We start from the raw sequence: 14,994 nt of genomic DNA on the forward strand, positions 1-14,994 counted from the left end.
ACTTATGACCTTCTTATGTGAGGAGAAGTGTTAAAATATGATATCCGATTGATGTGTGGGTTTTAGTATTGATGGCATGGTACAAGCGTACAACTATTCCTTTTCTTGAATCACAATGCACTTAACAACAACAATTGTTCCCTTCCATTATTGACACCGCTTTCTTATCTGGATTACTGGCCTGCTGTGCTGTGCCTGGATTTCTCTCTCTCTCTCTCTCTCTCTCTCTCTCTCTCTCTCTCTCTCTCTCAGCTTTTCCTTGACCTAGCTAGGGTCGGCCTGTCCTTCCGTTCCTGCACACTTAACCCCCTCGCTAGATAATTAGGATCAGCTAGAAGATAAGTACGCAAACATGGATCAGTTTCCCCTTCTTCCTAGTGGCTCCAAGGCCAACACCTCCACACCCTTGTACCTCACCTTAGACAACACAACCTCGGGGGCATCCACCTCACCAGTGCCGGAGCCGGCGCCGGCGCCGCCTGAACCTTCCACACACTCCAACCATGACAGGGGAACGGATACAGTCAAAGCCAAGATCATGTCGCACCCTCTCTATCCTGCTCTCCTGACAGCCTTCATAGAGTGCCAGAAGGTGCGTACGTCCTGGCCTCCCGGGTTAATTCTACGAACGCATGTAATATTGCGATTAATGGTTCGTGGCATCACAAAATCACCGGCGAGATATGCTTCTTATTCTCTAGCTTTCTGTTCAAAAATTATGTTCATCTCTGTACCTGTGCAAATCAGTGCTCCTTTATTTTGCCTTATCTAATTAAGGTCGGAGCCCCGCCGGAGATTGTCGGTCGGTTATCCGCCCTCGCCGGCGACCTCCACTCAGATCCTGGCGACCGGCGCCAAGACCCGGTGCCGGACCCAGAACTTGATGAGTTCATGGTAATATTTTGAAATTTCTCCATCCCAACTCTCCATTAGCTATAGGCATCTTAACTATCCACTACTACTACCTTCCATGGAGGCTAGCGAGGAGAAGAGAATATATAACTTTCCATATGATACTAAACTTGACCTCGCTGATCTGTGTGACTCAGAATCTACATGTTTAGCAGATGTAGCTACAGAATTCTATGAGATGAATAGTATGCCTGCACACCATCGACATATATATGTATGGTTTACAGATGAGTATGTTTACTTTTCCCATGCACAGGAGACCTACTGCGATGTGCTGGTCAGGTACAAGCAGGAGCTCACGAGACCAATCCAAGAAGCCGACCAGTTCTTCAGGGCCATGGAGGCGCAGATGGAGTCGTTTACACTAGGTATATGCGCATTTGTTACTACAACTATTTGCTTTTTCAGATTCAGAAATTGGGAACGGCAGTGCTGACTATTGCAGAGCAGGGAACCTAGTACACGATTGTTTGTCAGTATACAGAGCAAATGCAAACAACCATGTGGCTCTAATTTAACAAATCTAAGTAGCACACGCATCTTTGCTTTACAGTGCTGTGCTCTTGTTTTCCTGTAGAGAGAGAGGAGGTGTATGCATGCATTAATTAATTTTGCTGCCACCATAATCATTATAAACTATTAGTATTCAGATGTATTTATCACACAAACTATTAATCTGATTAGCGGTATGTCGTCCTCGTTGAGTTCATCTTGATTTGAGGACTTCAAGTTGTCATGTTAGCATCAAACAGTTACCACATAATATTATACCTGGTTTACCAGAAAATAATTTATATGTCTAAGCATTGCAATGTTATGCAGAGCTAGAGTGAGTATTCAAGTTTCAGCAAGTAATAGATGATATCAGCTAATAATTAACTAGGTAACCAAATTATTATAACATGGTAACCGAGTGGTTGTAATCTACTTATAACCAGCAAGTGAGTCACTCGAACCTAATAATTGCTCATAAAATAAGTTGTCTAAACATCTCAACATGGGATCTAATTTTCAAGATCTTGTCGCACCAAAGCCAATAGTAGGAAAAATGGATCGTCATTTGGATGCATAGATTGAGAGATAAAGGTTTTTGAAATTCAAAACCAAAAGAACCTCGCTGATATCGTGCTTTCATGCAGTAGTCTCTTTTGGTGTATGCAAGCATATATGTGTGCGTGCTTGTGCGGAAAAGAGAGCGGTGGTGTCGAATTTAACAAACTTGATAGTGGAGTGGAACCATGTGGACACCTCGACTTAGTATAAGCCACAGAACAAACCCACCATCCCTGTTCTCCGTATGCATGACATGTCACACATCTTCATCCCTTTATTGTGCCTCCTCCCTGCTGCCTCGCTTCCACCAGCATCATCCATTGCATTCTTCTTCTACCTACCTCTCTCATATTGACTCGTCGTCATTCCCTCCTCCCTCTACCACCACCACCTCATCCTGCTTAGGTGGCAAGTCAATCTTACATTTCCACCATTAGCAATGTCAGGTACCTAGGTTCACATCCACCCCAACCAATCCATCATTTAGGCCTAGTGGAGAGCTCATTGTCTGTCATGTTCCAATCATAATTGCCTTGGTGGCCTCCTTGTTCCCCTCTCCTTCTGCAACCTCCCCCCATCTTCTTCATTCTTCTCCTTCCTCCCATGCTCCTCCTATTACATCACTTGACGATGCTCGATTGTTCAACTCCTAAGACCGGCGGCCAAATGTTTCTTATGAATATTCTAAGTTTGATAAATCTAGGTCAAAAGAGAATCCATCAAAACAAAACCACTCATTATTATGTTATCAACAGAGAATCCATTAGAATTCAACAGAGAACCCTTTTGCTACCACCCTTTTGATTGTGTGCTAGGATCAATTAATGGTGTCATTGTTATTCTTTTCCAGTCAATGGCTAGTGCCACCATATAAATCATATATACATACATATTCCTCATGGTGAGTTGGATGCCACACTTTAATGGAAAAATGACTAGACAAATTCTTGCATTAGGGGACTCGGGAGGAGGTTGGAAAGGGAATTTGTGCAAGGATCAGGAGGTCGACTAGAGTGGGGTGAAATAGAAGAGTATAATTGTTTAGCTTTTTTTTAACAATTCTAATGATATGTGTGGATCAATAAGTTCTCTAGATTTGCAATATAAGGTGAGAATAACCTATATGGCAAGGAAAAGCTAGCTACACCAGTTAAGCAAGAGCACACATATAGCTAGCTAGCACAAGCACAAAGTAAAGGAGTGGGAAACAGATTAACCACAAGTTCTAGACTAGGATGTATCCTAAAGTCCACACTCTTGGGAGAGTGCTAATCTTAGTTGGAGGGGTGCGAGGGTCAAAGCTTCTTGAATGCCATGGTAGGCTCAACCTCTTCTCCTTGGGTCTCCCACCAAAGGAAGGACCTCAATCCACTAGAGGTGACCACCCAAACCTTTAAAAACATAACCGGAGCACACCATAACAAGGAAGCTTCCGGAAGGACTCCAAACATCTAGTAGTCCCTAAAAACTCCACGAGTAACGATATCCACCTAGGATCTAAGGAGGGTTCAATCTTGCCTTTGGTGGATGTGTAGATCAAGAACTCCTTTAGCTATCCCTAAAGTTTGAGCAAGATTGGGGCACTAGGGAAGGAGATCTCAAATATTTGAGATACACATTAGTGGAGGAAAAGAACTTGAGTCATTACTTATTCATGAGAAAGAAGGTGGGCTTATATAGGTGGTCCAAAATTTGAAACGTTATGCAGTCATTCTACGTGCCCTGTGGGTTCTAGAAAACATCCACACATGCTTTGGGCTATCCAGAGAGTTACAACTCAGGAGTTGCATGCTTCTTGACAACCCAGAGATTTCGGACCCGGAGCTTTCAGACAGTATTTCGGTAGGCTTCAGGCTTTTCTGAGAGCTACAACTCAGGGGTAGCAAGCTTCTGGACATCTCGGAGGCTGATCGGAGGTTCTAGGGTACATAGAGCAGTTGCAAAACGGGGAATTTAAGGGCTGTCTCTTAGTCTGGGTGTGTGTCGTTGTGCAATATTTACATGTGTATGCAAGTTGATTTCAACCTCTTACTCCAAAGCGCACCCCCTCTTTATGGCTTTCTTAATACCTCAGACAAATAAAAAATCATTGGGATGTCATCTCTTTTCACTTTCGGGGGGGGGGGGGGGGGCTCCGACAATGCTTGCTTACCTTACAATGTATCAACACACTATTTATAGACCCAAGCACATAGTTGCATCACTAATCATGTTGTAGTTAGCACAAAACCACTTAGGGGCAAGTATGTCCTTTCAATTTGCAGTTAGGATATGTCAAGGGATGCTAAGCATCCGACTGGCTATGGTTCAGAAGAACACTAAATGCGTGACTTGATGCTTAAGGAGGAGATAATTAGCCCGCTATCATTAGAAATTCGCATGTGATAGTGGCTAAGCTAGCAAAGAAGGTGAGAACACACTCAAGGTGGGGTCAGTGGGACAATGCATTGGTTTTTTTAGCTTAGGGACATTGCATTGTTGCAAGAGGAAATTTAAACTTGTTTACAAGGGTACAATGAAGTTGATATGAATCTATTCTATTGGACCGAGGTCTTGCAAGTTAAGGGGGCGTCGAGGGAGCCAATTTTTTATTGTTATTGATAAGGCCTACATATGAACATGGCAAGTCACTTGTTCTACACATAACTCCCTAAAAAAACAAGTTCTACACAAAAGAGCCATAAGATGTTAGATATATGAGTGAGACTTCCGACGACACTCCCAATAGCTAGCTTGTAACTAGAACTTGCATATAAAGTTTACAGAGCACGTTAAATCTATATGTAGATACAACCCTTTCAATACGTAATCCACATTTGCTCTACTCGTGTTATATCCATATCGGTAGGAGATCAAGAAAACAATAATTTTGCATTAGTTTTTTTTACATTTGGTTGGTATCTTGTTTAAAATACGACCTTCAACTCTTGCTTTATCCTAGCCAGTTTGCAAGGTTTTACGAGTGAAAGGCATATACAAGCACGTAAGCATTGTTTCCAGATCAAGCACTCATGTTTTAAAATAATTAAGCACCTCTTGAAAAACATGCATGATGGCACATTTAAATAAGGTAGGTACTTGCATGTCAAATATCCATTTCTGAGCCCAGACTCATCTGCACTCAGTCAAGAAATAATTCAGAAAAAATACAAAAAAATCAACAAAATCTTTTTTTTTGCATGGTAGATGATTTCGTGCGTGAGGTGCGCTCCAAATTTCAGATCATTTGGACATATGAGTAGCTCTCAGCAAAAAAGATAAATTGGATCAGAACAATACATGAATAATAACTTTTTTACAGACCCCAAATTTGTCTTTCTACCGAGAACTACTCAGATGCCCAAATGATCTGAAATTTAGAGCGCACCTCACGCATCAAATTATGTACCATACAAAACAAATCAAAATTTTCTAGTATTTGTTTTGAATTTTTTTCTTCATCGCGGGTGCAGATGAGCCCAAGCACCGAATCGCTGCTCTCCTATCATGATAGTCCTAGAGTACACGACCAAACCGTATTTAATCCACACAGATGGCAAGGGTCTTGAATTAGAGCCCTGACCTTTTTCTCTAAACACGCAACGCTCCTCGTATCTTCTTTGAAATGTTTCGTAGCTGCAGCGATTGCAAAAACTGAAAGGTTGCTAGTTGCAAGCTTGCAGCAGCTAGCACAGTTAGTTACCCTACTAAAGAAAGAGAGAGAGAAGGAGGGCTAATTTCTACTGTATCTGAACTAGCGTGCATGGCGAGCCCACCAACCGTGACAATTAGTTACCCTACCCCAGAGAGAGAGAGAGAGAGAGAGAGAGAGAGAGAGATCCTGAACAAGCGTGCATGGCGATCGAGCCCACTAACCGTGACAAAGGTACGAGGAACGTACAGCGTCATGCAGGAGAAGGGTACAGATCGTACAGTAGATGCACCACGATTTCACTAGGCCTGGTCTGGCGCCTGCCGGCCGGCCGGCCGATCGTCGTCGTAGCCGTACGTGGACGACGACGCGGGTCCGCCTACTGAGTACTGACACTGGTTAATCGGTCTGATTTACGTAGGGTGGTGGCTACGCTTAGCACTATGCATGCCAGGGTCGCCAGTCGCCACAACAAGCGATTTCTGCACGGGCATGTGCGCGTCTGATTCGATCACATGTTCGCTCTGTGGCGCTGCACGCGTCTGCCTCGCTAATTACTCCCAGCTTTGAGATTTTTTTTAACATCAGTACAGACACAAGCGCTCATATACACGCGCATACACCCATCCCTATGAACGCACACATGCACACCCTACCCTTATGGGCACCTCCGAAAGACTGAGCCGACATATCATCTTGAAATTTACGAGGTCACCGTAGGCACCTCGTCGTCGACGGAAACGTCTCCTCCCACCGAATGCGCATCGCCGGAAATCCTGAAATAAATCCAGGAATAAATACGAGCACCAGGATTTGAACCCTGTTGGGCTTGGGATACCACAGTCCCTCTAACCATCCAACCACAGGTTGGTTCGTCCTAGCTTTGAGACTTTGATTCAGTGGATGCGCGCGCTGGCTATATACATGCAAGGACTGTGTGCAGGGTGGGGTGTGGGGGTGGGGCAACCGGCCGCGTGTTTTTGTGATTAATTCGCCATAGCTACCAGATGTAATAAATAAATAGACCCAAAAAATTGTGGAGACAGGTACAAAAATGACATCACCTTCCTCGGTCTTGCAAAACACATTTTGGTTCATGCATCTTTCATATTTTGGAAACAAATATATTTAGAAAGATATCTGACTCTTTTTTGCGGGGAGAAAGATATCTGACTTGAATTTATCTCTGTCATGAACTCCCCATGCAAATTGAGTTCAACCAAACATGTGGAGTAAAATATTTCAGAATGAAAAACAACTTAACACATTTGGGGGGGGGGGGGGGGGGGGGGTTGGGGTACGTGTTCATGTGGTGTGCTAACATAATCCAACAATTCCAAAGGTTGTTGACAGATATGTTCATTGAAGGAATTTTTGGGTGTTTGAGCAATGAACATAATGTATTGATTCAATAATATAATACATCAATCTGGATAAAAATTAAAATGAACAGCAGCAGCAAAAGATCCACGATGATGAAAAAATATGTTGCATGAGGATTAGCCGAAATCATTGTCTTGGTTTCTATTCTTTGCATCTGGGTATTCATCCAATCCTACTATGAAGAAGTCGAAGACCGGGCCTTCATAAACTGAACAAACTTCATTCTAAAACTGTTAAACGTACTGTCGTGAGCGATGCTAGACTCATGGACAGATTATGGGGGATTAACGGGGTGGTTAGAGTTGATTGGTTAAAATTTGGTTAAGTAACGTGGCCCCCATCACAGAAAATCAGGGGAGGCAACAATTAGAGAAGCGCACTCAATCGGGTCCGTAGAGCTCCGTTGATTCTTTCTGTGTGCGTAGTATTATTGTACTTCGCCGTGGTGACATGCATGTCAGGGTGCCAAACCGATGTTTCATCACTGAATTGTTGGTAGAAAACAGAAAAGGAAGAAAACAAGTGATTAGAACTAAACTTAGCACTAAGGATCGTCACCACCGCCACCAAACCAATTTTGGATACCACTGGCGCCCTGTTGTTGGTTGTGAGTTGTGACGACCTCATCAGGATGGGGATTTAAGGGTCATGCAACATTTTTCTAGTGTGTTGATGCCGTAGTCAAAGACACTCTATCCTGACATATAACTAAGGTACACAACAAGCTTACTCGTTCTAGGATCCCCTCCTTGTCTTTGGGCACTATATACCTTGTGAGAGGCAGGTGAACTGCACGCGAAAGAAACATAGAGCGGTGGTGCCTTCTTGATCCCTGACAGGAAGATTTTCCTAAGCGGCTAACATGTAACTCACTCTACTCCAAATTATTTGAAGTTCTAGATTTTTCATAAGTCAAACTTTTTTAAGTGTGACCAAGTCTACAGGAAAATATACCAACATCTGCAACAAAATATCAGTTTCACTAGATTCGCCATATATAAAAACCTTTCCATACTATATGGAGTATATTTGTTGTTTTAATGTTAGCATATATCTTTCAATACACAGTACTGACGGGGAACCTAAAGTAGTGCTTTTCCTTAAGGTGAACTTAAAGAAGAACTTTGACTTAGAACAAAGGTAGAACTTCAACTAATTTGAGATGCAAGAAGTAGCTACGCACTAAATACAATTATGATATTTCTAAGGGTGTGTTTGGTTGGGGAACGAAGAGTACTGACGAACAACAATTGCCATGTTAGCTAAGATTCACTCGCTCTAAACAACGAAATTTATGCAAATACAGATCAAGCGGAAAATCCCTAATTGAGAAATAATTATTTCTAAATCAAGTAGATGATACCCCGTATGTTGCCCGAATAATTTGTTACAATATGTTTCAATGAGATTTAATTGTGTGAACATGATTATTTGAAGAGTTTTGCTTCGATACACCCCGTGAAAAAGTTCAAAGATTTCAATGGAGATTAGAAGTTACCCTTTTAATAAAAAAAATAGATTGTTCTGATTTCTTATTTGATTGTTTTTATAAAAGATGCTTTATTTCTTAAAAGGTTTAAGTATTACACCCTGGCCTGTGCATAACTAAGATGCACACAGTCAAACCAAGTCCAAAGTCAAAAAGAAAAAAGGCGAAATACAAGTAAACATAGATTGTATGACGCCTAATTCGTGGGAGGGCGTGTTATCATCCATGTTGGGTAAAAGTATCACTCATCGTGTTCTCCAATCGTGTACACAACTTCGCAAACAGGTCTCGATTATTCGCACGTTGTAGAGACGACCATAAACGAAGCGTACCGGTACATCTGTGGATAATCTGAAAAGAGAAGTGCTTTTATCGTTAAAAAAACCTTATCATTTCTACATAACCAAGGCGAATCTATTTTTTGGTGCATTGGGAAAGTAGGGGTTACAATTAGCTGATCCTGACTGTGCGAGAATACTCTTTTTAAGTAACTTTAGGATTTGTGCTAACTTCTAAGGGGGTATACTGAAGCAACACTCTTGGATTTATACTATGCACATGATATGTGTGCCCTCAGTTACCAGTTGAAAGGGAGTTAGCCAAAAATATGCCGGTGTGGGGGAAGGAAAATTGGTACTCCCTCCGTTCCAAATTATTCGTCGCAGAAATGGATGTATCTAGAACTAAAATACATCTAGATACATCCATACCCGCGACAAGTAATTCGGAACGGAGGGAGTACGAAGGACGCATGCATGCATGCATACATGCCAAAAATTGCTAAAGCTAATTGAGGTGATGTGGCAATACGTAGTGCTACAGTTGAGATATAATTATGAAACAAGCACATTAGGTCTATTCGGGTCGTGAAAAAAAAGTGCAAGAGTTGCTTAATACGTAAAAAGTCTTATAATTTCTTTACAGAGGGAGTATATCTGAGCTAGATCAGAGCCGCGAATTTATCTGACATCCTTGTTTCCTGGATTGCCAATGTGACAAAGCAGACGACCAGAGCTACGAAGGGGGCGGTTCCTCGGAAGACGAGCAAGAAGCCGGCGACGTCGGCGGCCTGCCGGAGATCACGAGTCACTGCGCGGAGGACAAGGAGCTCAAGAGCCACCTCCTGAACAAGTACAGCGGCTACCTGAGCAGCCTCTGGAGGGACCTCTCCAAGAAGAAGAAGAAAGGCAAGCTGCCGAGGGACGCGCGCCAGAAGCTCCTGCACTGGTGGCAGCTGCACTACAGATGGCCCTACCCGTCGGTACGTACCTACGCCGGCCATGCATGCCACGTCGCGTGTGTGTGTGCGCGCGCGCGCGCGCGCAAGATCTTTGCAGCAGTTAATGGCGTGCATGCCTCGGCAGGAACTGGAGAAGGCGGCGCTGGCGGAGTCGACGGGGCTGGACGCGAAGCAGATCAACAACTGGTTCATCAACCAGCGGAAGCGGCACTGGAAGCCCACGCCGCCGGCCATGGAGTACATGTCGCAGCAGCAGCACCCCCACCCCTACGGCGGCGCTTCCAGCAGCTCTTCCGCCCCCTTTCGGACGACGGATGGGCATTACTTCGCCGGAGGAAGCGCGTATCCCCGTGGCCCCTGATGCATGCATGGCAGGCCGCCGTAGATACGTACGTTGGTATATGATGAGATGCACGGCGTGGGTGTGGTTTACCGGTGGCGTGTACACGTACAAAGCTAAATATATACACATGTGAGTGAGAATTAATTCCACAGCAAACGAACGGGAGTGATTTCAAGCTAGGGGGGGGGGGGGGGGGGATCGAGCAGCTCAGCTGAAGGCATTTTCGTGTAATGATCATATATATAGGGACCGGGATTTGACATTGTATGCGTCTGTGTTTGCATGTTTGTATAAGTGGCATATAGGCGAAAAACGAGTGATCTTTATAGTTGATTTGAATGATAAATTCTTGGACTAGAGGCTCTCTTTACACAACTTTCTGACTTTTAGTGCAAACAAGTAATTGTCCCGTGTGACTTTGTGATATTTTTCGAACTTTGTGCTAGATTGTCAGAAAAAGTTGTGGCTCTAAAACATAAGAGAGAAGTGGATATTTCAACCCTAAACTCTAGGGTGAGTTTAACTTACGTACAACCCTAAACTATGAAACCAGTTAGACTACACACTCGAACTACGGCCGTGCGACGCTGCGTGGTTCTGGACATAATCCAAGCTCTGGGCAACGTCGGCGGCGACCTGGGCGAGGGGGAATCAGGAGCGCATTGACATCGAGACGGTGCTGCCGTTGTTGGCGAGGGAGAGGCAAACAACGAGCGTAGCGATGCCGGACGGGAACTGGTAGGCGACCTACGTTTTGGCTTTGGCGGGGCAGGCGCACCGGGCTGGTGAGGAGGCCGCCGTGACAATGAGGCCTAGGCCGGACTGTAGTTGGAAGAGGAGAGACAAAGAAAGATTAGAGGCTGACATATGGGACCGACAATTATTTTAATTAACCATTGCTCACCAGAATGCCACCTCAATGTTGACTAGTCAAATGAGCTGCAACATCACACAAAACCACCTTCCCATCATCTCGTGGGGTAATTTAACCGATATTGGTAGTTGAAGGGTGTAGTCTAACCGGTTTCATAGTTTGGGGTTGTGGATTGAATAGCACTAAAGTTTAGAATTGAAATATGCACTTTCCTCAAAACATGCAGTTTGGGCCCTACTCACGGATCTTTTAATAGCCTAGCACATGCTTATCCGGCATAGCCCCCTCCTTTGCTCATTTGCTCGGGAGCTCTAGTTTCACAGTTGCCATTCCGACCATAAGGCGGGGCATAAATCAAATGTGCTTTCCCTATCTATTGTTTACGAAAAAACTAACGTCCACACGTGTGGCATCTTACACATCGCCCACACGCCTTCATCATCACTCATTTTGCCACGTATGAACAGATGACATTATCAGAAATCTTTTTGGTTTTCGGCTTTAAAATGTTTTATCTCCTAATTAAAAATCCGTTTTCACCATTAAATCCGTCTCGACGAGATCTTCAAAACTAGACCCCATGTTGATATGTTTCGACGAATTTTTTTTTTGCCCAAAAGTTGCCATGATGTTTACACTGTAGTTGCCATAGTGCTTAAACTAAAGTTGCGATGTGTCAATTTTAGTTTGTAGAGCATGGCAATTTTAGTTTTTTGATGATGGCAATTCCAGTACTTTGACCATGAAAATTATTTTTTGTATGAACCATGGCAATTTGAAGTGCATGTATCATGGCAATTTTAGTTTATGGTTCATGGCAAGTCTAATTTCTTAATTCCCCGTTTTATAATATGTCAAAATTTACTTTTAAATGTAGAAGAAAATAGCTAAAACATATAATGGCAACTTCAGTGTAAACATCATGGCAATTCATGTGCAATAAACATGGCAACTTCTAATAAAAAAATTCGTCAAAATATATTGATATGAGATCTAGTTTCGAAGATCTCGTCGCGAGGGATTTAATGGTGAAAACAGATCTTCAATCGGATTTTTCATTTAAGAGATAAAACATTTTAAAAACTGAAAATCTAAAATGATTCCCACATGCATACATGCAGTGACGTGGCGCAGTCTGTGTGTTATAGGACGTGTGGGCGGGTTTGGCTCCCACTACATGTGTGGGCATTAGCGTTGTCCTATTGTTTATTGTGACAAGTTGCAAGGAAAATTACATGAGAGAAGCTAGCCACCTGAGCCGGCTCAATTATCATATAGCAATAAACATCATTTTCGATTGTGGGGAGGTTTTGGGTCTGGTTTTTCGATTGAAGGAAGGTTCTATTCGCGTTTGCATTTTTCTCTCTTTTATGTTGTTTTTACCAATGGTTTTTATGTTCTCCTTGCTTAAAAAGTGCTTACAAATTTTTAAAATATTTTTTACAAATTGATTATTTACAAGTTTAATAAATATTCATGATTTTTTTTAAATATTTACATTATTTCAGAAAAATCACGTCTTCCAAAAATGTTTATAGAATTTTAAGTAATGTTGGTGATTTTTTTTAAAGTTCACGTACAGAAAAAAGTTTCCAACTTTAAGAAAATGTTTAGATTCTTTAAAAACGGAAAACATTTAAAAATTAAACTCATTATTTTTTCAAAAACATTAAACAACGTATGTTATATAAAACCAACCAAATACCGGAATACACTGAAAGTGGGGAACAAATAATTGTTAAACAACCATAACGCTATTGGTAGCAATAGAATCCTAAATCGCCCACCGGCCATGGTGCAACACCCAGGCAATTTGTCGCAAGAATACTATTAACTTTGGTGATAATTTTAGGGAAAAGATTGTGTTCAACATACGGATCGGTGTGTTCCGTCCTCCACCTTCTACGCTGGCCACATGTCCTTGAAAGTGCAACTAATCCCCGGGTGGTTTTGGTAATTCATAACAACATATAGCTCATTGAACTAATGTCCTCTCAAGATAAATATTTCAAGAATTTCAATGATTGGCATGACATGGACTAGAGATGTGGACCCCTCAAAATGCTAAGGACAAAGATTGGCAAAAGCTCAAGACTCTTCATCTTTTTTTAGTGATCCAAGATCACATTGAGTCCATAGGAAAGCCAATACCATTAAAAGGAGATGGGGTGTTGCTTAATGGTCTACTTGCTCAAGTGCTTAGTGATATTGCTCCAAAACCCTCAGCCACTTTCTCCATCCAAATATGTCCAAACCTAAAGCTCCAACTCGGCCCCATAGATTCTTTCTATCCAGAGCCACCGAGTTCATATGACATAGCCACTGCCTGAAACCCTAATAGTCGGTCTCACCGATACGGATCTCGGTCTCACCGAGATGGCCTTGCCAGCTCTCTGTGACTTGTTGCATTTATTTCGGTCTCACCGAGTTATGCGATCGGTCTCACCGAGTTTGCTTGACAGATGCTTTGTTGCTTGTTGCTTCACTTCGGTCTCACCGATTTGATGCAATCGGCGCCATCGAGATGATGTTTGCCCTAAGCCCTAGCACATCGGTCCCACCGAGTTGTTCCAGTCGGTCCCACCAAGATTCCTAACGTTCACATTTTTTGAGCTGATCGGTGCCACCGAGTTTAACCATTCGGTGTCATCGAGATGAGTCAAATGTGTGTAACGGTTGGATTTTGTGTGGAGGCTATATATACCCCTCTACCCCTTCTCCATTAGTGAGAGAGCCATCAGAACGTGCCTACACTTCCACCATACATTTTCGAGAGAGAATCACCTAGTCATGTGTTGAGATCAAGAGAATCCATTCCTACCATTTGAACCTTGATTTCTTGCCTTCCCCAAGTTGCTTTCCACTCAAATCACTCTTCCACCATAGCCAAATCTGAGAGAGAGAGTTGAGTGTTGGGGAGACTATCATTTGAAGCACAAAAGCAAGGAGTTCATCATCTACACACCATCTATTACCTTTTGGAGAGTGGTTCCTCCTAGATTGGTTAGGTGTCGCTTGGGAGCCTCCATCAAGATGTGGAGTTGAACCAAGAAGTTTGTCAGGGTAAGGAGATTGCCTACTTCGTGAAGATCTACCCGAGTGAGGCAAGTCCTTCGTGGACGATGGCCATGGTGGGATAGACAAGGTTTCTTCTTCGTGGACCCTTCGTGGATGGAGCCCTCCATGGACTCGCATAGCCGTTACCCTTCGTGGGTTGAAGTCTCCATCAACGTGGACGTACGATAGCACCACCTGTCGAAACCATGCCAAAAATCTCTGTGTCTCCATTGCGTTTTCCTTCTCCAAACCCTTCCCTTTACCTTCATATGAAATGTTTTACTTTCCGCTACTATACTCTTAGAATTGCATGTGTAGGTTGATTGCTTGACTTGTGCGAATCGCTAAAATCTGCCCACAACTAAAATTGGGAAAAGGATAGATTTTTATTTGGTCAAGTAGTCTAATCCCCCCTTCTAGACATACTTTTGATCCTACAAGTAGTATCAGAGCTTGGTCTCCATTAGCCTTGATTTCCATAGCTTTGGTGATCATAGCCTTGGTTTCACAACCTAGGAGAGTATGGCGTCTAGCAGGGAAATTACCACCGTGGAGGTCCTTACTTTGATGGTACAAATTTTGCTAGTTGGAAGCATAAGATGAAAATGCATATTCTTGGTCATAACCCTGCCGTTTGGGTTGTTGTTCGTATTGGCTTGCAAGGTGAATACTTTGAAGATGGAAAAGAACCAGATCATGAAGCCACCGCGGATGAATTGAAGATGTTGCAATACAATGCTCAAGCTTGTGATATTCTATTCAATGGATTGTGCCTCAAAAATTCAACAAAATCAGCCGCCTTGAGAATGCAAAGGAAATTTGGGATACTTTGGTTGATATGCACGAAGGTGCCAAGTCCGTCAAGGAATCCAAATTGGATGTGCTTCAAAGTCAACTTGACAAGTTCAAGATGAAGGATGGTGAAGGAGTCGCTGGAATGTACTCTAGGCTTGCTCTCATCACAAATGGGATTGCCGGCTTAGGAAGTGAAGAGATGACCGACAAATTCATC

At 42.9% G+C, this 14,994-nt stretch overlaps 1 protein-coding gene across 1 annotated transcript; it reads left to right on the forward strand.

Annotated features, from left to right (window-relative positions):
• The first annotated feature begins 352 nt into the window (after positions 1 to 352).
• LOC109761057 (homeobox protein knotted-1-like 4) lies at positions 353 to 10,184 on the forward strand. The gene is made up of 5 exons (XM_020319852.3): positions 353 to 592; positions 778 to 894; positions 1,169 to 1,280; positions 9,473 to 9,729; positions 9,833 to 10,184. Exons 1-5 carry the CDS (start codon positions 353 to 355, stop codon positions 10,067 to 10,069), a joined length of 963 nt encoding a protein of 320 aa, XP_020175441.1. The 3' UTR covers positions 10,070 to 10,184.
• The last annotated feature ends 4,810 nt before the right edge of the window (positions 10,185 to 14,994 follow it).

Source organism: Aegilops tauschii, chromosome 4 (genome assembly GCF_002575655.3).
Source record: "Aegilops tauschii subsp. strangulata cultivar AL8/78 chromosome 4, Aet v6.0, whole genome shotgun sequence".
In the NCBI taxonomy this organism is placed as follows: domain Eukaryota; kingdom Viridiplantae; phylum Streptophyta; class Magnoliopsida; order Poales; family Poaceae; genus Aegilops; species Aegilops tauschii.